A 23891-nucleotide genomic window follows, 5' to 3' on the forward strand; every position below is an offset into this window, starting at 1 on the left:
CCCTCCGTCTACGTCGGTAGTGCTTCAAAAACCTGTTGGTGAATTAACCTCAGTTTAGCAGTCAGATCATGAAGATAATCGATCAACATTGGGTACTCAAGATCAGCGAACATACTGGGTCTAGGGACCCCCCAAACATTGGCAGGACGGCCGAACACAATCTCATATGGGCTGAGCCCTACTCGAGAGTGTACAGTCGCCCTAGTTGACAGAAGAGCCAGGGGCAAAGCGTCAGGCCACGAGAGACCAGTCGTAGCTTGAATCTGAGTTTTAGTTTGAGAGTTCCATTGTACCCCTCAACCAAACCTGCTGACTGGGGATGGTTGGCGCTATGGAATTTTTGTGTAATTCCAAGGCCCTTACACACATTCTTCATCACACTCCCCACAAACTCACTTCCGTTATCAGACCATACAATCCGTGGCATTCCATACCGAGGAAAGTATTCCTTCAGTAGGACTTTTGCGGTGGACAGGGCAGTATTGTCTTTAAGAGGGTAGGCTTCGATCCATCGGGAGAATGCGTAAATCACAACTAAAACGTATTTTAGGTTATTGCATCGCTCCATATGGATGAAGTCCAACTGAATCACCTCAAAGGGACACGAAGGGGGAGCAAAGTGGCCAGGGGGTGTAGGAGTTCCCTTACCAGGATTGTACATCATACATATCATGCAATTCTTGACCAATCTCTCAGCACACTTAGCAATACCATCGTTCTTCCATACAGGGGACAACAACTTACAAATACCTTTCGCACTAATATGTGACAAACCGTGTGCCATAGTCACAACAGCTAGCACATATGCATCCGGCAACATCCACCTTTTATTCTCCGACAAATCAATCCAACAGCCATTCGCATCCAGCTTTCCCATACTCTCTTTCCACTTGGTCTTTTCAGTCTCGGTGGCCTCATTCTGAATCGCTTTCACACTCTCAATAGTGTCTTCACACATACCAGCTTCTACAGGCCACCTTACCGAACTCGTCACATACATTCTAGTTGTAAGGTTTCGCGCAGTCTCCTTAGCAATCTCATCAGCGAACGCATTGCCACGACCAACATCATCCGTCACCTTACGGTGTGCACTACATTTAATAATCGCCACCTGCTTGGGCAATGTAAGTGCATCCAAAAGATCATTCACAAGCTGTCCATGCTGAATCTTCGTACCATGCGATGTCATAAAACCTCTCTCTCTCCACAATCGTCCAAAGCTATGTGCAACACCGATCGCATACTGACTATCCGTAAACACATTCACCCGTTTCCCTTTCGACAAAACACACGCTCTGGTTAAGGCAATTCGCTCCGCCGCCTGTGCAGAGTTCTGATTCAATCTCGCAGTCTCCACAACCGTACTCAACGTCACCACAGCATACGCAGTCGTCACATCACCGTTCGGCAACTTAATGCAAGAACCATCCACATACAAGGTACCATCGGGGTCTTCCAATGGAGTGTTTTTCAGGTCAACACGACCTTTTGTTTCCTCCTCAGTTCGTAAGTAACAGTCGTGTGGTGCTACCTCATCTGATTCCATATTGGTTGGTAACAAAGTCGCCGGGTTTAGGACATTGCAGCGCTTTATTTGAATGTGACTTGCCAGAAGCGTCAACTCATAACCAGACAACCTTGCGCTCGTCAGATGTTGGGTTTTCGTACGATTCAAGAGAGTGTCAACTGCATGCGGAACCATCACCGTAAGGATATTATCCATGACCAATCCTGCAGATTGTCGGATGGACACCGCAGCTGCCGCTGTTGCTCTCAAACAACTCGGCAATGCTCTAGCTACTGGGCCAAGGTCGAGGAAAAATATGCACATGGACGCTGCTTACCACCGAATTGTTGCGTCAAAACACTCAACGCACAACCTTCCCTCTCGTGAACGTATAGTGTAAACGGCTTACTGTAGTCAGGAGTACCTAACACAGGGGCCGAACACAACGCATCACGCAGTTCAGAAAAACTTTTCTGACATTCCTCCGTCCATGGCAAAGGAGTTGGAACATCCTTGCACGTAAGAGCCACCAATGGTTTCGCTAGCAATGAAAAATTTGGAATCCATTGCCTGCAGTATGACGTGATACCTAAAAAGGCACGCACATCTCTCTGAGTTGTTGGCACAGTCATTCGAGCAATCGCTGCAATTCTCTCTGGGGTCAACCTTCTTCCCTCCTTTGACACTAAGTGACCTAGATAGGTTACTTCTTGACAACAATATTGCAGTTTAGAAGGTGACACCTTGTGATGTAAGTCACAGAGATGCTGCAACAACGACACCGTAGCAATTTTGCAAATGTCCTGTGTGTCTGCAGCCACCAATAAGTCGTCGACATATTGGATCAAGGCCGCACCAGCCGGCAACACAAACGCATCAGGTTGGCTCTTCAAAGCTTAGCTATATATCGATGGACTCTCACAGTAGCCCTGGGGAGCGCGTTTAAACCTAAAGCTGCGGCCACCTAGAGAGAAACCGAAAAGGTCCCTACTCTCCTCAGCAATCGGAATGCTAAAGAAAGCATTCTTCAGATCGATCACTGAGAAACAGGATGCAGATGCTGGAATCAGAGTTAGTAACGCCGTAATGTCAGGCACCACAGGGAACTGAGGAATCACAATTTTATTCACCTCCCGTAAATCGATGACAAAACGATAAACAGGAGGCTTAGATGGATCAGTGCGTTTCAAAATGGGCAGCACAGGGCTATTACACACGTTTCCCCGCGTCTCCTCGATAGCGATCATCTATGATTTGATCGAGAAAGACGTTAACAACGCTCGTTCACCATCAAGAGAGATACGATACTGGGGGATACGTGGTAATCGCACATTTGATTTCAATTGAACAACATAAGGGGAGATGTCAAGCAGGCCCACGTCATTGGGACCTGTTGCCCACAAAGATGCAGGAAGAGAACTCAATTCCGGTGGGAGCTTATCGATGGACAAGTATATAGGAGAGATAACTCTCTCGCCCAATGTAAGCTTTATTCCCGCAGGAGAACAGTACAAAGTCGCATACAGACGTTTCAGCAAATCCAGGCCCAAAAGATTTTCACCACAACCAGTAGTCAAAATCAAAGGAGCTTGAAGCTCACGGGGCCCAATTGTAAGGGGCAAAGGGCGAGAAACCGGATTGCTAACAGGGGCGCCGGAGAATCCAACGGAAACATTTGTTAAGCCAGACAAAGGTGCGCCAGGGAGTTTCGAATGCATGATGGAACTTTTCGCCGCACCAGTGTCCAACAGAAAAAGCTCAACTACGCCCGAGGTGGCAACTGCGACGTAAGGCCCACTCTGATCAACCGGAACTGATACTACTCCCTCTCCTTGTCTATGGCTGTCCTAGTAATTACTGTCATCAGCACCCTGATCGACGTAATAATCATCCACATTGTACTGTGCGGATCTACCTGATGATGATCCACGCTGATCGAAACAATTATTAGAATCAGAGGAATTATTAGAATGATCATTTTGATTTTGCGTAAAACCACGACCTCGACCTCGTGAAGCCTGTTGAGGACCACTACGACCTCCTCTAGATGAATTACCACTATTCCGATCACGCAAAACCGGACAGTCAAATTTCAAATGACCCTCGTTTCTACAGTAGGCACACTGATTGTACCCAAGCATAGATCTCTGCGAGGAAGAGTCATTTCGCGATTGTGACCTATTCGACTGTGACTGTGATCGGTTCCGCTGCTGCAAATCATTCTGATTCGAGCGCGGAGGATACGCTTGTTGCAACAACACTTTCGTTTTGAGCTCTTTCGTCTTTTTGTCCGCACGATCATTTTCCTCTTTCTCTCTATTCTCATAATATTGGGCCGTTGCCAATATCTGAGCAGAAGTGGAAACAGCCCACGCACTCTCTGAATTTTTTAATTTGTTGTTTAGGTCCGGCAACAAATTCGACACAAATTTGTCCCCAAACAATCTCTGACCTCCCTCAGTGCCCATATCTTGACCACTGTGATCGATGAATGCCTCCTCAAATCTCGTGAAGAAATCGGAGACACTCGTCCTTCTTTTGCTTACAAGCGGACAATTTGTCCCAGTTAACTTTCATAGCTGGCATAAGCGTTTTCATAAGGGTAATTATTCTCTGAGGAAGATCGGTAATGAGCTGCTCAGGCTTAGCCCCACCAACTTGTTGGGCATCCGCCGCCACAAGAGCAGGCCAATCACCGCCTAACTCAGCTACATGATTTTCCTGGCGAATCTTCACCCATACAGGCTGCGGTACGACCTTGCCGAACAGCATATCAATGTCGGCTAGATTCATTATCGTAGCATCCACTAGCTGAGACAATTCTTTATAATACCCTGCAGGATTTTTGCGAGGGTTGGGCGAAGTCTGCTTAACCTGCAAAACTTCCGATCGTTTCCACGGAAGGTGTATCCATACTCTCTGGAAGTGTGGCGGAATAATAGGAACAGCATTAGCATCACCAGGCATCCACACTGGTGGAACTTCGCGCATGGGATACTGACCAGGCGTTGCTATCCATTCCTCAGTTTCGTCCTTAAACAGTGCACGAGGCGTCATAGTGGGACGAAAATACAGTAGCTGCTCGACTGCACGTCGAACATTGCTACCCACAAGTATACCGCTCGCAAACTGAAGCTGAAGGTCAGTCAGAGCAGCCAATACATCATCAGCCGCATCAATTGATATTTCATCGCGTAAGAGCTTGCACATTTCTTCAAACACGAACCTTTTTGTTGGCTCATTGAATTGAGAAAGTCTCAACAACTATACGTGGAGGATTCTTAAGGGGATATCTAATCCAATTTTTCGCCATATTATATAGCGTGTCACGTTCCCTACCACCAGGGAGCTGACTTCGTCTTTGAGGAGCATCAGAACCCATGGACCCAAGAATTGGTCCAAGAGAAGAGAAAAAGTTGGCTGCAATAGTAGGAATACGTCGCCCAACAGACGAGTAAGAAGAGAGAAGCAAAGGGGTGACAATAGAAGAGTCAGAAACAGAAGGAACCGCAGGAGTAGCCACAAGAGTGGAAGTAACGGAAACAGTAGTATGAGAAGGTATAGACGGAGGAGCAGTAGGAACAGGAGCAGGTAGAGGAACAGGAACAAGAGGAGCAGCTGCCGGAACAGCAGGTTGAGGTAAAGGAGGAACCGCAGGAGCTGTGGTATCCTGTGCATATGGAGGTGGTGACTTCAATAGATAGGACAACAAAGGGTCCTCTACTGCTTCCTCTCCCTTCTTTTCCGTACCCGTCGGTAAAGCGGGATAGCATTTATCCACTGTCATACGTTGTAATCTATCAAAAATTTCCTTTTCCTTCTCGTCTTTGTCTCGCTGAAACTGCTCTGCATTTCTCATCGTTGTAACGATACCTTCTCTCTTATTACGTTTAAGCTGTTTGATTTCTTTCTGCTTGGCTTCTTTACGCCATAACCGAAAGGAATCAAACATGGCCGGCCTTGCTTTTCTTTGGAACAATTTAGCTTCAAGATTATCTAAAATCGGGGCCTCAAAACTACCATGAGGTGGCCAACTAAGGACACCGTCCTCTTTGGTGTAGCGAACCCAACACTCATTGAATGTGATAGGACCCAAGCCATGTCGACTATATAATTCGTAAGTTGGAGTTCTGACCGGAGATATCGGACACGAGTCCTCCAACCGGGAATCCGTACCACAACCTCTAAAGCAACTGAACAAAGTACTACGGCCAGGCATCGTGCACACTAACCGAGTTTCACAAACGTCAAGGGTTATAGGATCACAAATATCCCTGCAAAAGTGCAAAAACCCTCGGTTTTTGGCGACTGCAGACGTCCAATAGTACAACGAAGAACAAAATACCAAGAACCACAAATGCAATGGAACCATGCAACGACTAAGCACCCACAACGACTAAGGATTTTGGGATCGACCCACAAATACTTAACTCAAAGAACAATGGCGTCACCAGGAAGGCCCGTCAATCGTCTCGCTGTACCAAGGTCTACGCCAGGCGCCAAAACAGGTCTACAGTCAGGGCAGCAGTCCGTCGCAGCTGTCAGGAGGCGGGAATCTTCGCGGGAAAAGTCTTCGGGCCACTTATTTCGACAACAGGATCGATGAAGCGGGGTGCACCTTCCCTCTGAGATTTCACACGAAGTTCCTCACGATCGTCGGGCTTTGGACCGGTACCACTGATGCAGCCCCAGTTGGGCACCAACTGAAGGACTGGGTTTCTCTAAGACCCAGCGGTGCCAGGGATAACACCTTAAACCTTCGTGGGTAACCTGTTCCGGCGTACAAATGACAGACACATGGGACACTTCCTTCGGCGTCAAAGATTCGAGGTTTATTTACTGCAGGGAACACAGAAGTCACGAGAAGTACATAGCATGTAGGTTCGCGGAGTCTGATTCAAATTGTATCTGTGGATCGCTCTTTTTATGCAGTTTTCGTCATAGGATAACATGACAGACAAAAGGTTACAACCCGGTTCCCACAGTAAATGTCATAGGGGGTCGCTTTCATGTATTCAGGGCCCGGAACATAATTACAGTAGCATTTGGCAATACCCAACTGTAAAAGTACATCTTCCCACCATTAGTGCATTCCGTTCGGCTGTAAACAAATCAAGGAAGAGGCAGAAACAGGTGCAGAGGAAGACGAGGATAGCGAACAGATCGAAGAGAGTGTAAAAGGGGGTGGTATCAGGAAACACGATTGCAGGGATCAAAGGAGACGTGCCTAATGAATGCACAACTGAGACAATAGACTGGCACGGCAAGATGAGCCTCGAGCGGGGCCATCTGGCTTACAGTGTCATCCCCCTCATCATAAAGACACCCTCAAAGGAACACGTGTCTTCCGCAAGAGTTTGGGAATCCCAGGGTCATGAAGCGGACAGCGTCCGTTCGCTGGCTACATGAGGGCAAGAAACAAAATGGATGCCATATCTAAAATGGAACCCGTGGGTTCAGATGAAGAAACCCACGAAACAAACGGACGGTTTAGGCTAGCACAGCGAAAACGCGTACACCCACTAAACTCGTCATTTGCGGTTCATAGATACCAGACTCGACCATATTCGGGCGAGTCGAAAACACCACTTACAATTGTCACGGAACCTCAACCCGGAACGGAGCAACAAAAAAAGGTGTACACGGACCGAGGGCTGAAGCAAGGCTGCGTATTGGCGCCTCTATTTTTAATTTAATACTGCATATCTTGGTAATTCAGTATCAAAAGCCAACCTGTTAGCACCTAAAATCGGGCAAACCAGATTGTTTTTAATGCAGTATGCAGACGATATGGTCTTAATGGACAACACAAAGACGGGTCTGCAAAGATCTCTGGATGCACTAAGCATCTACAACCACGAAAATGAATTAACAGCCAACACCAGTAAAACAAAGGTAGTGATCTTTAAAAAAAAATATGCACACAAACTCAAATATCAATCGAGAATGGGAAAGCTGAAAATAACTACAACATCTAAGTATAAGCATCTGGGGGTTTGGATCATGAGCAATGGCAAGCCCACTGCACATATTACATCCATAGAATCAAAAGCCAATGCGATGATGTAAACAATTGCAAAGCCCATCAACTGAGACAATCCGAAAGGTCATAAAAGCTAAGCTACTTGATTCAATTTCCTATGGGCAACTAGTCTGACCAACATCATGGAGTCTAATTGCTGAGCGTTTAAACAGATTTTCCAAATACCTGTCCACACACGGAATGCTTTAGTATGGTTGGAATTCGTCCTACTGGGCATCCATCATCCCCTACTATTGAGGGATATGTGCAGCCTCCCCCAAATACAATGATAGAAATCCTAAAAGAATTTTTCACGAAAGGCAAAAATCCTTGTGCAGACCTCTATCTACCGCCTGTACGGAACTGCACCTTGACTTGTCCAACTGGGGTTTTATTTATCAACAGGGAATCATGAAAATAATTTTAAGGAAACAAGTAAGACTTTTATCTAAGCAGGATGACCTGGGGCTTATAGAGTCCTATAGCAGTAATATTGGAATCTTAGCCAGCTCCTACTAGGATAAATTGAGCCAGCCATACCTTGACTCGGCACTGAACAAATCAGTCTTAAAGCAAATCTTGTCGGTCAGACTTATGGTCATGCCAATAAAAGATATAAAAAGGCTTGCTGCAGATTGTATGTCATCAGTACGAGAAGTCTTTGTCTCACCTAGTTTGTATCTGTCCACATCTGAGTCATGCACACTGCACTTTATTGAAACCTCTGTTTTTAAAATACTTCACCCGTACTAGCCCAAATGCAATAAAACTTCTTTTTAATCTACAGACCCCCATGGAACTGGCTAGGCTAGCGAAGTTTGCACGAGAATTTAAAGATAAATAAATAAAATAAACCTATAAGCAAAGACCAAGCCTAGGTCTAAAGGTAGACCACAGGCCCAAATAGTGGGTAGCTATCAAAATTTGTGGACTCTTACTTTTATGCCCTGTGTAATTGTTTGAAATTTATTAAATTAAATGATACTGTGTCGTTTTTACCAATGATCTAAGAAGGCGCGCGGAAGTCCGCGGCTTCAAGTAGCAATTTTTATTAATTGAAACAAATACATTTATTCATTCACATTTGGGGAGTGTAAAAGTATTGCTGTTTGATGCCTCAAGGATCAGTATTCAGACTCATGCTTTCTGTGCCTTTATCCCTTTGAATCCACTTTTGTTTGGTACTTTTACGAAAAGTCTCTAATTATTGACATATTGCATCTGATGATAAAACATCAATGTAAGGGCAAACCTAATATTAAGTACAAGAAATAAAGTGCTGTTATTGGCCGCAACGGCGTAAAGCATAGGCACATCTTCGTATTATTTTTATGCTCACATGTTCCCTTCAGGATCCTTGTATAAAAGAAATTATACATTGTACCCAATAGTTTACTTCATATATAATAGTTTGCAAAATTCTTTGGTTTTACGAACAAAGAATGGACAAAAGGTAAATGAAACACAAGGGCACCATAATTAAGAGATCCTACACTGGATTAGTGTGTAGACCTAATAATATCCACCACATTTAAACGATTTTGATTGTATCATTCTTTCCTCGCCCAAAACTGAACTCCGATGTTAACTGTGGTACACTTCATACACGTAGCATGTGTTAATTGGAAACCGCTGTATTCAAAATTAAACTTTTATTATGTATATTCATATGTGCGCATGCAATCCATTGCTGCATAACGTATTCACCAGAGAACCTCAAGTTAGTGTATACAAGATTAGATAACCTGGATATTTATAGCCAATCAGTAATTTTACTTGAATATTGTACATTTTTTATTATTACAAATTTAGCTCTTTCAAACAAAAAAGGCAAATTTGGAATTCACCATGTAGTAATGTTTAGTTTCGAAAAATTCACTTAGAACCTATTAGCAGTCCTGTAAACAGATGAAAGTACCAACTGGAACTCCAATCATTTTGGGGAAAAGGGCTATGGGGCCACATACCTCGGTGGATTAGATTATAACTGTGCCCTGTATGGAGAAATTGAACTATTTAATTAAAATAAATATTGGCTAATAGGACACACAAAATGCTAACAAATAATAAGAGCATATCACACCACTTTACCTCATTAACTCGGCAGTATTCCTGTATTGCCCAGAACTTTCAGTTAACTGTTCGTTTTGTAAAGCATTTCTTCGCTCTTTCTTCGCTCTTATTATAAAATGTTTTTCAGGGAATACATGATATGGCATACTAAAAAATAAGGAAACTAATCAGAAGCTCTTGAGAGCCTCTAAAAGTTACATATACATTTTCTTTCAAAATTTGGCCTGCGCATGAAACCATTGAACTCGAGGGGGCCTACACTCCTATGCAATGGGAATAGGAGCCAATTGTTGGGCCACAATCTAGAATATTCTGAATGCTACCACCAAATGATCCAGACCAGCAGATGCACTGCCCTGGTGGACCGTGTGAATGCCAGCACCAACTGAAGCAAAGGAATCTTCCATTGTGAAGGATTTCACATTCCCAGTGGCGGCTTCCAGCTCAATTATCCACTCGCAGGACCTCTGCAACAATCTGTCAATTCTTCAGCAACAAAATCACTGCAATTTACAGCAATTTGTAGCCTGCAACCGGACCCAACAGACCTCTCAAAACTCATTCCAATCATATTCAAAGAACCAATTCTAAACACGGGCCGCCATCACCTTTGAAGAAACGACCGCCATCATGAGGTCCACCAACTCATGCGCCCCAACGGACTCCTGCCCCCACCACGACTGCAACCCATCAGCGTCATGCTCACTCCCGTTCTTATTGCCTTCACCTCTTCTTCGACCTTTCCAGATGCCTGAAAACATGCAACTATCCTCCCATTACTTAACAAACCCTCCTCAGGCCCATCAGCACTCATCAACCAGAGATTGATCACGCATCCAAGGTTTGAGAGAAAATCATCAATGTACACTGAATACCTCAAAGACCATCAACTCTTCAACACCACTCAGTCTCGTTTGAGACTCAACCTTCGCACAGAAATTGCCCTCATCGACACCATGGATGACAATCTCATGACTGTGGACGGAGAAGGCCCTCATCCTGGACCTCTCTGCAGTATTTGACACAGCCTACATCCCATCCTCCTCAAACGCCTATATAGTATCAGAATGCAAGAACATGCATGCAGATGCGTCTGCTCCTTCCTGACTGGCATGAACCAGGCAGTCAGCCTGGCACTATACACCTTAGACTCTGGCGACCTCCTCTGCGGAGTTCCGCAAGGATCCTCCTTGATGTCGAATCTCCTCAACGCATACATGATCGCTCATCCACTCTCAAGACATCAAAATCCTCTCCTACGCCAACGACACACAACTCATTCTCTCCCTTACCCCTTAGTCCTTGAAGCAGAAAATCAAACTAAGCTCTCAAATGAATATCTTAAATGTCCTTTTCTTAATAATAAAAAAAAAAGATTACTGGGCTTCAAAAACTACAAGTGAAAGTTATGACGGCAGCCAAAAGATTCTTTGTCATAAACTGTAAATTATCTATAAGGCTTAACATATTAATCTTGTTTAACTATAATGCCCAACGTTGGGATGATGGAATGCATAAAACTAAGAGACTAAGCAGATATCTTCTAAAAAGTCTGGCGTCGCTACACACAACTTTCTGGCTGAAAATGGTGTGCAGTTAACAGCGAATTCTACGGTTATCTGTCACGGCCTTCCCTATATAGGTGCTCCCTTCTTTAGTTCCTTTGAATGCTGCTTTGTAGTCTGTATATTTGCGTTATAATATCTTGAGCATATTACCTGTAGGAATCAAAATGTGAGGTTTGTGTATTTGTGGTCCACCACAAAACTGACTATATGCCTGATATACAACATTTGGATAGAGCGACAAACACCTCTTTGCCTGCCTAAGACACTAATATGAATGCATTCCATGTGAGCAATTTGCAGCTGCTACAATTGGTTGAAGTTTGAATATTTTACAATACCATTTAACTTAATGAGTCCTGTCACAACTTGCTGCTTAAACACTGAAATAAAAAAAGTACATTTCATTTGAAGGCTTTCAACATAAATTATATTAAAGCATATTTTAAAACGATGCGCTTGGGTGAATAGTACCTAATAGACCACTATGTTTAAAAATTTGAAGTTTTTGTTATTGTGTCCAAGGGTCAACTTGAGGTAGTCATGGATTTGTGACCAACAGCACTTTGCATGCTGTGGTTTGTGGGACAAGATTTTGAATTCTAAAAGCGAAAATACAAATCCCAGGTTGCAATGTGTTGTTGACTTCAACGTTCGGACTAGTTCAAAGTGTCACACTTGATATGGGGCCACTTGGCAGCTGTGAATCTCTACACAACAGTACTTTTGTATAAGCATAAAATAAGTGTAGAGCCACCTGAAAAAATACGGTTCGATATGTTTAAGAATGCAGTGAACACAATAATTTGGTGATGTTACGAAGTTTAAAATTCCCAGAAGGCATCATCTTGTGGGCATGGATGACCACATTTTACAGTCTCCGTTTTAGGATGGACTAGGTCAATGACCTTCAGCTCTGAGTGGGGCCCTGATGAATATTGGGAAGTCTTGAAGAGTCCTATAAAAGCACACAGGAGATCACAAAGGGCAGGTATCATATGATACAATATATGTGTACTCAATTGCAATGGCCACATTCAAGCGTGAAAGTGTTCACTTTTGGTATCAAAAGCCTGTATAAAATACTGTTCCAGTGCTGCCTTCTTGACCTTGGGGATAGACTAAATATGTAAATCATGAAGCCTTTACATGGTTGAGAACAAATTATACAAGAAGCAATTGTGTTGACACTTTTCAGTTGCTTAATTTTCTCATACACAGAAAAACTTTCATTTATTGAACACTCACTGGAACACAACACTCATGCAACAAATAGCCCTCTGGCACCTGGCTGCATGAGACAGTGGCTCTGCGAGGCTTTGGGAAATGGACCTTATTGATGTTTTAGTGTTTGGCAGTTGGGCGATGTATGGTCCGGGACACATATGAGATCTTTTCAGGAACTCCAAGATATCTAAGCACTTGCTTATACTTTCAACTGAGACATGCCCTTCAATCCGGATGTTTCTCGGACTGATCCCCTCCCATAGTTCAGTCAAATGGAATCCAAGCTCCTCGTGGGTGCTTTGGGCAGGGTTGCGATTTCCAAAATCTACCCCACATTATTCATTAATTCCCCAAGCACTTTGGACCACCTTAGAATCCGGTGGGAAGACTGATTGGGTTCTTTTAAGGAAGACGACTAGCGGCATGCACTGATGGCGCCTAGGGTCATTACTATCTCCTTCAGGCTGCGCCTGATTTAAACATATTACCTTTATGGCGCATTCCTTTCCCTGGCTAGACTACACTGAGTGGGTCTCCTCCCTGAACCCACTTGTCCTCGTTGTTGAGCTGAGGCTGCCGTTTTTTCCCTCATCGTGTGGCTGCGTTCCAGAATTCAAGTATTTTGGTCCGCAGTGGTAGGTAAACTAACCAATGTGGTGGGATGGGAAGTCCCCCTTTTTGTTGGGAGTCTTTGACGGCTCAGTGGGAACTAGAGACAATCGTGCATTCTTGGGCACAGCCCTTATGGTTGCCAAACTAGACTATTGCCACTCATTGGAAAAAATCCACCCCGCACTCTCACAATGGCGACTGGAGAGGGTGGGATTGGTTGTCACAGCAAAAGAAACAGTCTCTGAAGCCAGAGGTTGTTCTTTGAAACATGGTTGAGTATGGGGGAAATGGCTTGGTCAATTTCCCTATGGTTACGATTCGTGACTGGGCGAGCACGTGTTGCTCAATGTCATGACATTGCGCAATTTATTAGCTTTGATGTGGTCCTAAGCTGTATTATCTCTGTGATATGCTACTCGTATGTCTTGATAACTTTTACTGCAAAACCCAATAAAGCCAGTTTATCAAAAAAAGTTAATGCATTTATTGAATGCAGTTTTCCCACCTTAAATGGTAGAGATCTTAGTGGTGTGCTGCCAGGTTGGAAATAATGAAATCCTGGTAGCCTCGTCTGCCCATTTCTCCATAGTCCCCATTCTGCTCTTTACTGTACCCCACCGCTCTACTAGGAAATGGTAGATTATATACATGAGGGTACTTTGAGATGACAAGTGGTTAAAAGAGATGTTGATGATGGTTTTCATTTTTCTACACAGGCATCTTGTTGTTTCTGAAAAGCTAGAGGAAATCCAATCCTTCCGAAAGCTGACTTGTCTGGATCTGTCTTTTTGCAAACTCGGAGATGGCCACGAACTGCTTGAGCATCTCACCACTGAAGCCATGTCCAGGTATAAATTTTTTACCAACCATAGAAAGTGTCAACTAACTATACTCTGCAAAGTTAAGGGATTGCTTTGCATTTTCCTAATGGTAAACCATTTTTCAGATTCAAGATTTAAAGCTGCAGTAAATCGTTATTCATAAGAACAATATTCATGTCATCATATAAGTCAGTCTACGCGCAACTAATTTCCAGGACATAACTACACAATACATTTCTCTGTTTTTGAAATCTTCCTTGCAATCTTATTTAATAGCACTCTTCTGGCTACTAAAATGCATTTTAGCAAAGTTACATAGCAATATTAGAAGTTTTGTTCAAATTGATTGTTATTAGGGAAATCTATACACTTTTTACATGTAATCTTGATCCCACGTTTATAGTGAAAATATTGCGTTTAGCAGCTCTTATTGGAGTTTCGTTTTTTACCCACCAATGCTATAACTTTCTAATAGCACAACCTAAACAAATAAACAGATTATCTGGAAAATACTTAAATGAGTAAATACAAAAAGAGTGTTGGTGACCCAATATGGTCTATTCCAGCTTAAACTCTTGATAAAAACCCTGCCAAGCTCACATAGAGATTCCACCTATAACCACTTGCAACTGAACTGTGAGGCAGTACAAGACTTCAATGTATGAGACCCTGCTGTAGCTGTTGCCAGGTGCAGATGACAGGGGAGGCAGCAAGTAGGTGACTTGTGGCCGTGGCAGTGCTGTGCACCACTTGAGGCTTCTGACAATGGGATTTTTTGTTATTACAACCATCAGCTTTGTCATGCATTCTAAACTACCAGATCTCTCAGTAACATAGTTTATTTAGCTATCTTTTACCTTGTTTTGTTCTTCTTAAATTAGACCCTCAGGCATTTTAGCTTAGTAACAGTTAATTAACTCAAATTGTAGGCCATATTCACCAGTAACTTTTGTTTCTACTCCCTGAGTAAAACCAGCCAGTTTGGGTAAGCCCTGTGTTGTAATTCAAGATGTCCTTCAGTTTAATTTGGTGGATTATCTTTGACCTATCTCTTTGCCGCTTTTTAGGTCTCACTTACGAAGCGCGCATATGCGCTGCATGTGCTGCCTAGGAGGAGACCTTTAGGAATCTATTTGCTTTTTCTGCCAAAAATGTGCACGCTTTGCATTGCTTTCAATGGCAAAGCGTGCACGTTTGGCGATTCCCTTGCGGGAGCGAGCTTTGAAACCATCTGTCTGTAATTAACTTTCAAACAGATGGTGCCCCTTCTCGCTTCCGCAAGGGAAACGCTGTGTGTGCTCTCGGCCGCACTCTCCCCACCCCTCCCACTTGTTTCTTTTCTCCAAGGCTTGCCACGCCTTCCCACTGACTCCACGCTCCTTCCTTTTTTGTCTTTTTTTCACATTCTAAATCATTTTTTCCCTTCTCTGACCACTTCCCTCGAGTTCACCTCCCATCTCTCTTTGTCCTCGAGTTTCTGACCCACCCATTCCTAAAATGGACGAATAGATGCGAATGAACTGCAAAGGTGCCTGACTCAGTCCGGCATTGCTGGCGCCTACAAACGTGAGTGCAAGTGTATTCTGTGTGCCCTTTGTTCATTAATTTATTTTTGCTTTTCCGTGTGGAATTAGTAGTGTACCTCCGATATTGCTTCATCAGATGAACACAGCGTTGTTTGTTCCTCCTTAAACCTTTGTGATTGGGATTTTTAGTTTAACCCTAGAGTCTTATTTGTGAAGAGGGACTGTTTTTTCCTGTTGCTCAAGTACTGCAGAAGCATTCCAGGAACTCCGCGGTTGCTCTGAATGGGCGTGAATTTGCACTGTACTTTGAGGCTTGTCGGCAAATGACTTGCAACCCCTGGGCGAGGCAGCCCTTTAGACATGACTGAAAAAACCCTGCAAGAACCGTTTTGGCGTGGGCATAGCGTCATGTTACTTTGTGTGTCTTGCTCTTAGCATCTCGCAGCTAACTGCTGTGAAGTTGTTGCTTGGGAGAAAAAATTGAGCAAACAAAGGTCATGACTACGTTCTTTTCTCAAGGCTAAGACCTTTCTGTGCAATAAACGTTATCAGTCGTTATGCCTTATTGACAAGAGATTGCAGGCGGATTACTTTTGTGTGCAAAGTAGACTGTCTTGCCCTGAAGTACAGGAGTGCAGTTCTTTGGCAGAGTTTTTCAGACTTTCGTCTTGCTAGCCTGTATAATAAGCCTCTCCCTGCCTCTGTGTGAGGAGCACAGGCCCACACACTCTTGCTCTGCCTTTTATGCTATGCGAGCGAGCAGAAACGTGGCCATAATTTACTATATACTAAAACACTTATTTGACCCATTAATTACTACATTGCACAGGTACAGATCCGTTATTACAGCCTAATAGCCGATTTAGCTTGAGAAATTATAACTAAGGCTCCCTGTTATCCGTTTTTACAGATAAATACAGACAGAAAACATTGTGGTTTTTGTCTGCATTTATTTTTACAAGTGGATAAATACAGAAAATTGTGATTCTTTTAAGTGACTCACTGTGCAGTCTCATGAATTGAATTGTAGCCCAATTGCTAAGCAGATGGACAGCATGGACAATTAAAAAACAGGATCACATTTCTATAAATAATGTAATATGTCAACATATATTTGTGGTATAATGTTAATATTTAGTGAATATATTGGTACGTAATATTTATCGGCTTAAATAGCGAAATCACGACAGGCATCAAAGTTTGAGTGCGTGTATCAGTTCAATAAATATGGAAATATAGTTTTACAACTTCATTTATACACCAAACACAAAAGAAATATGGATAGATACAGATAAAAGTGCCCAAAAATAAATATGGATAAATACAGACGGAAATGTTAAAAAAATAAATACCATAAAACCGGGAGCCATAATCATAACATGCCGCCTCACAGGTTCAGTGTTACAATTAATTTACAGAGGATTACTATAGTTCATATGAAAAGAAATCTCATCATTGCTCATATAAATACAAACCTTTTTCCCTCTTCTATCCCGCAATATACCCTTCTTTATCCAAATAGCTGAATATCATATCCACCACTCAAATTACTTCATACTTCACTGTACTCATTTTCAGCACTAATCCTTTATGGGTTCCTCAGTGTCGACCTACTCGCCAGAAAAGCTCTTCAACACCCATCAGGGATAGAGGGTGCTACATGAATGCAAACCGTTCTTACCTTTTTATCCCTGCGCTAGCCTTCTCACTCCAAATAACTGACTAATGTACACCACTCAAATTACTTTCTTATTTCACCATACTAATTCAGCACTAATCCTTTATGGGTTTCCGGAGTAACGTGCTTCAACACCCCATCAGGAGTAACAAGCGCTATATAAATACAAACCTTTTTTTCTCCTCTTCTATCCTTCTGCTGTCCTAACCTATCCACCACTAAAAATTTACTTGCATGTTCCACTATACTAATTCAACACTAATCCTCTATGAGTCCCGGAGTAGCGTGCTACTCACCGAAAAAGTGCTTTGACTCCTCGTCCGAGTTAGTAAGCGCTATATAAATGCAATTACAATACAATACAATAAATCATGTTTGCTCCTATGACTGCGGATAGCTTCTATTATTCAAGAATAACAATGCCTTATTTTTGTATGCTGTCTGCTGCCACGGTATTTGTTTCTTCATAGCGCTAGTAAAATCATGATAATACATCAGTCAAGTGAGGCTTTGATAACATTTTCAAGCAAACAAGTTAAAAATCGTAAAGTCTCTATCAGAAGTCCAATTTAAAAACAAAACAATAAAAGAAGAGAAACTGTGATTTTGCCAACCTCACGCAGATCTCCGAGGCCGGGGTAGTAAGCACCCTGTGCGGCACCCTCATCTACAGGCTTCCGGGACCTCATGCCTCTTTCAGCGAATCCTCTAGTCATCTTCAGCGCATATCACGCCCTCGCCTCCACGGACGACTACCTTCTCAGAGACCTCAATTTTGACCTGGACATCCTCGATGACCACAACGCATCATCCCTAGTGGAGAACCTCACCCCGATTTGACTTGAGCAACTGGTCACCTCCCCAACCCACTCAGCAGGACACATGCTCAACCCCAGCAACAACATCTCCTTTAGCCACACCTCTGAACTACAGTGGACCGACCCCCGCTGCGTTAATTTTTCCTTCACCAAACCCACTGTACACCAGCGCACCCACCACTACCCATGCAGAAGCTGGAACAAGGTCACTGAAGACCAGCTCGCCTCCTCCCTCACCAAAACCCCACCACGGACATCCACGGAAACCACGCCTCAGTGTGCAACCTCCACCTATGTATATCCAACTGCGCCAACACACTGGACTCTCAGGCAAAGAAACCTCCAAAAAAGCCAGCTGTTTCTCTCCTACCCTCCAAGAGTCGAGGAGCACCTACAGACGGCTCGAGAAAAGATGTAGAAACAGCTAGGCCCCAGCAGACCACGGTACCTTCTCTGAACACCATTGAATCCACCACCTTCCCTGAAGACTAGAAACACACAGAGATCAACCCCCTGCTAATGAAATGTCTGCTGACCTGACAGACCTCAAGAACTACAGACTCCACTCCCTGCTCCCCTTCATGGCCAAATTCTTCAAGAAGGCCATCAACGCCCAACTCTCTGAGTTCATCGAAACAAACATCCTGGACCCCTCCCAATCTGGATTCAGAAGCAACCACAGCACCGAGACCGCTCTCTTCGCTGCCACAGACGACATCCGCCTTCTCATCAACAGAGGTGAGACCACAGCCTGGACCTCATTCCTCACCGTGTGAACACATAGAGTTAGACTTCCACCTTTTCTCTCAGAACCTGCAGGAATCAGCGGCAGAGTGCCACAGGGCTCCTCCCTGAGCCCCACTGACTTCAACATCTACATTGCCCCGCTTGCAACCATTGTCAGAAACCACAGACTCAACATTGTCTCCTATGCCGACGATATCCATCTGATTTTCTCCTTCACTGACGAACCCACAGCCGCCAAGAACAACTTCCACAGCGGAATGAAGGCAGTAGCCACCTGGATGAAGGACAGCTGCTTCAAGTTCAACTCAGACAAGACCAAAGTCCTTATCCTGGGCACCACCCCCTCCGCCTGGGACTGCTCCTGGTGGCCCGCAGCACTCGGAGCCCTCCCTCCCACACACCTACGGACCACGCACGAAACCTCTGTACTTCAAGACCTGGCTCTTTGGTTAAACAGCAAATACCCCCTTCAGCACCTTGAGACCCTCACAGGTGAGCAGTCGCGTTTTACAAGAACACTGATTGTTTTCTCAGCCCTAAGATAATACTCCCCTGAGACTATGCTTGGGACTCAAGCCCCCTCCCAGCCCCCTCCCCACCTCCCCCCGCCCCCGCCCCTGCAGGACCTTTAACTCTTCTTGGAGTGTTTCTCATTTTATGTGTGAAAGACTCAAGTGAGAAGATTATGTATGATCATGTATAGTGAGCAAATTCTTTATTGAAATGGCAAAACATACTGGAAGGTTTTCCTAGAGTCTTGCTTGGGAATACTTGCATGAGTTTGTTTTTAAGGAACGTAGGGACATAGTTCAGCACCAGTGGCGTTGCAACAAATTTCGATATGAGGATGCATCAATATATTACCAATATATCCTGTTGTAGCGCACTGTTACTTCAGAATTGCAAAAAAGTGCTTTATTTTTGCTTTCCTAACTGCTGATATAACGTGAAATAGGTTTGTTCATTTACAAGTATGTACATTTTGTTGTGTGTACCAAAATATTTTATTTGAAATCTTTCATTTCACACTCCCTGTACCCAGCAAGATGGTCACATAGTTAACTTTAACTAGTCATCTCACTGCAGTCGAAAAAAAATAAAGACCAAGTCCCATGGTAAAAGAATAAGCAGTATTTGTTAGAAGACATAGCCTGACATTTGTCCTCTGTCTTTGAAGCACTGCAAATGTGACAAGATAAATACAAAATGTAAATGCTACTTTATTTATTGCTCTTTCACCGCCCACCAGAAATCTGCTGGCGACACCCAGTTGGAGAAGCCACAGTATAGACAGAAGGGAGAATTGAGATGGTTATACAGAAATGTCCCAGTTCAAATGTAATGAACCAGCTGTTGTGAGGCGGCCATTGTAATGTGAAGGTGATTGCTTTTATATGAAATGGACAATCTGGTTTTTCTCATATTACTTGTTTTCCTCCACCTCATCGCCAAAGTGTGGGCTTCATGCTCCAGTCCATCTTAAAGTTTCTCATTGGTTTTGTGTGCTCTCAGTTTCGTGCTCGCTTGATAGTGGTTTCAAATCATGTCTTATCAAAGGCCCAAATAATTGTTTATTGGTGTTTCTGCATTTGTATTTCCGTTAGATCGTTTTGTTGATAAATCAATTTCTGTTAATCCTCTCTCTAAAACATCATACATGTGAATCTTTTGTGCAGTACTTGGAAAAATAAGGAAATCGATCCGGAAGTGCAGTTCTGCAGTGGGGCTATTGGACAACATTTTCACTGCCTTGTGAAGGGACAATGTTCGAAGCCACTTAGAATGTTAGGTTTGCTTCTTCCCAGTTCATTCAGCATTCAGAAAACGTATGGAAAAATCTAGAAATATCAAAATTGTGAGCAGCCAAAATTCACCATTTATGGAACTAACTAAGAATTGCCTGGCACACTTCAGAGAAGGACTGTGTACTAGACTAAAACTTTGACAGGGTTTCAATCAATCTGGTTTTATAAATCGCGCTACTCACCTGTGAGGGTCTGAAGGCGCTGGGGTGGGGAGTGGGGGGTCGGGGGGGAAGGGTCTTTGGGGCAGCTCCGGTTTAGTCGAACAGCCAGGTCTTGCGGTTCCTCCTAAAGGCGTGCAGGGTCGGGGCTCATCTGATGTGGAAGGAGACTCTCCCGTTGAGGTATTTGGGTCCGATGTTGTGGAGGGATTTGTAGGTGGGGTGAGCAGTTTGAAGGTTACTCTCTTCTCGACTGGGAGCCAGTTGAGGTCTCGTCGGTTTGGGGTAAGTGATCTTAAAAGATGCAACTCCGCGTATATGCATGTTGGGGAGAAGCTGAAATAACAAAGCGGCATAGATCAGTGGAATTACTGATGTATCAGAAGGCAGGAGGAGGGAAACATTTAGGAAGCCCACAATCTGGAAGGGTATGTCTGTTAATGGAGAGCCTGGTCAATACTACTCCTAATCCTGCCGTTTTGATGGCTGAGGACAGCCTTAATATAGCAACATAACTCTAAGGAAGCTACAGTTAATGCCTTTCTGTAGGTGAATGCCCACTATACAGACAGGAAAGGGTGACTAAGAAGTATGAATATTAAGTGGCCGCATGATCATAGCAACACAAGAACAGGAAATGCATGGAGAATTAGAGATTCTTTGGGATGCCTTAGAGAGGGATAACAAGAATATGATTCCCATTGGTGCAATACACCTTTCCGAACAGTTCTCAAAATGTTCAGATTAACAGTTCTAAACCATGAAGAGTATGTTTTGCCCTTGCAGCACTATTTTAAATTATAATAGCTCATTGATGTCATTACACAGACTGACGGACCTTATACAGAGCTATCTGACCATGACCCTTAAGGGGAAATCTGAAATGAGCTATTGGACCTCATCATTTGTATACGGGACCTTAGGCTTGCTTTTAGCATTGCCAAGTTTCCTCGCTGAGTTTTGAGTAATTAAGAACAGAAATCCAGAGTCCCACATCTCAACATATTACCTCGGACATGGTACAACAGAATGGATATTACAAAAGTGATGGAGTTGGTCGATTCAGTGTTTTGAAACAAAAGGATCTATCGATAGGTGTCCTCAACGCATCCATCATTCCATTCCATCATTTTCGCTCATTTGCGTCGTCCTGGACGTGGAGCTGTTGTTTAGAGTTGGCTGTAGCAAATGCAAATAAGGCTGTTGTACCTGTTAATGTAGAAGCTACTGATGCAGCTGTGGATCGACATCCACTGACGGGGCAACAAGGCTGAAGTCTACCTGGGGTTGATAGTTCCCTCGTCATGGCCAAGCAGTTTGAGATAGGCTTCTTTTCTCTCTGTTGAACACCTGTATCTAGTGCCTGTCACTTGCTCAGACAAACTGAATAAGTGATGGAACTCTGCTGCAAGGGTTACATATTCGTCACATATTCATAACTGTACACAAGCCACCCCAGACACAGCAGTTTTATTCTTTCATGAGCTGTACCTCAACAGTGGGTTGCTGCCAATGGCTTAACTTCAAATTTCTGAGTGTGTGACCAGAGAAATAGATAAATTAAGAGTGGCTCATTTATTGGACTGAAACATCAGGAAGGCTTTTATTACAGGTTCAGCCAGAAGCTGGCAGCCCCTGCCACAAGATAGGACCAGTCCTCTTCACATTAAGCGATCCTCATTTAGCATTCAAGGGTAAAATCCTACTGTAGTACTCCTTATGCAATTAGCCTAAATGGATAGACTCTAGCAAGTGGAAACGTGCCCTATCTCTGGGCAAAAATGATTGGGCATCATTTATAAAGTGTTCTGCAGATTAATCAAAATAATTGGAGTTATTGTTCTGCAGACCTTTTTATTACAGAAGCAGAACCAGGCTAGTTCTACTGATAGAAATTCCATAAAATTGTTCACCTCTCACAAACCCTATTAATACATGAAATAACGAGCATTTGCAATGCAATAGGTCCTACATTTGTAAGTGTTTTAGCTATTGGCATTGCAAATGACAAAGACTTTTATTTGTCTTTTGCAAACCAACATATATATAATAGACATTGTCATTTCTAATGCCAATAGCTCAAAGACTCGCAAATGCGAGACCACTTTAATGGTGGCCACACACCTTTCTTTAGACGCTGCCCGCTATATTCAGGTTACAGCGAGCTGCATCTAATGATAGGTGCGCACAACCATTAAAGTGAAAGCAAGGCTTGGGGTGCTTTTACAAACAAGCATTGGCATCGCCAATATGTCTCGCTTTTGGGACCTTATAAGTATTTAGTTATGCAGCACAATATGTTTGGTGCAACAACATCAACTGTTGCATGGCTAAACACTTATAAGGTACAAGGTTTAGCCATGCAAGAGCTGATGTTGTTGCACCAAGGATATTGTGCTGCAAAACTAAATACTTATAAGGTCCCAAAAGTGAGACCTATCGGCTATGCCAATGCTTGTTTTAATAATGTTATGCGCTCTGCTGTCTGTCCAAGCGGGTGAGGTTTGCGTTATAGCAAACCCCATAAATAAAGAAAATGAAGTACACAAAGGGATAAAACAGAAGGAGAGCGTTAGCAAAAAAAACACATATATAATACAGGCAGTGAAGGAAAATAAACTTGTGCCAGTAAGATACCTCGATCGGAGCATTTGGGAACAGTCTCCCTATTCTAAAGCGACCGTTGCCAGCATCGCTTACTAAAGCTCCCTATAAACTCCAGTAAAAATAAAACCATACTTTGGAATTACTACACTTCACAAACACATTATTTGAAGCTAATGCACAAAGGGCTGGAGTTGAAATGTTAGAGCGCCGTTGACTCAAGTATGGGGCGTCTCAGGGGAGGACCGTAACTCGGAGCAATTACTGTAAAGCTCTTACTGCCCCGAATGCTCTAGCTTCATGGAGACCCCTTAATGGATGCGGCGCCAAGTTACCTCAGCGCACACCTCCTAAAACTCAAAACGAATATTGTTTATTCTGACTTAGGTGGGGAGAACGAACGAGTATACATTTTACGTAAATGGAGTAATGGCTGAGGGCATAAATAGGACAAATTGAAGTGCCACCCTGACCCCATTTGTAATTTCAGCCTGGTGCTGTTTTCAGGCATAGTTGGAAATTTTACAGTACTATTCTGCACTTTTTTTTGTACATTTATTGGCTTTAATGCATACCATTTCGAGTATTATTTGACACAGGCTTTGCAAAGTTTTACATTGAAATCTGTTACACTCAACAGCAAGCGCGCCGCAGCAAGGGGAGGCCCGCGGCACCAGGGTGGAGGAGGGGGGGCCTGCCCGATTCCCTTGTGGGAGCGATAATTGCTA

General features: G+C 43.5%; 1 protein-coding gene across 1 annotated transcript in view; it reads left to right on the forward strand.

The window, feature by feature from the left end:
- Positions 1-23891, forward strand: part of LRRC42 (leucine rich repeat containing 42) — a 173592-nt gene that overhangs the window by 45258 nt on the left and 104443 nt on the right. The window contains exon 3 of the mRNA XM_086952500.1: positions 13723-13854. Within this exon, the coding sequence (XP_086808626.1) occupies positions 13723-13854 (132 nt within the window). The remainder of the gene's footprint in view (positions 1-13722; positions 13855-23891) is intronic.

Source organism: Lissotriton vulgaris, chromosome 1_1, assembly GCF_964263255.1.
Source record: "Lissotriton vulgaris chromosome 1_1, aLisVul1.2, whole genome shotgun sequence".
Lineage (NCBI taxonomy): Eukaryota > Metazoa > Chordata > Amphibia > Caudata > Salamandridae > Lissotriton > Lissotriton vulgaris.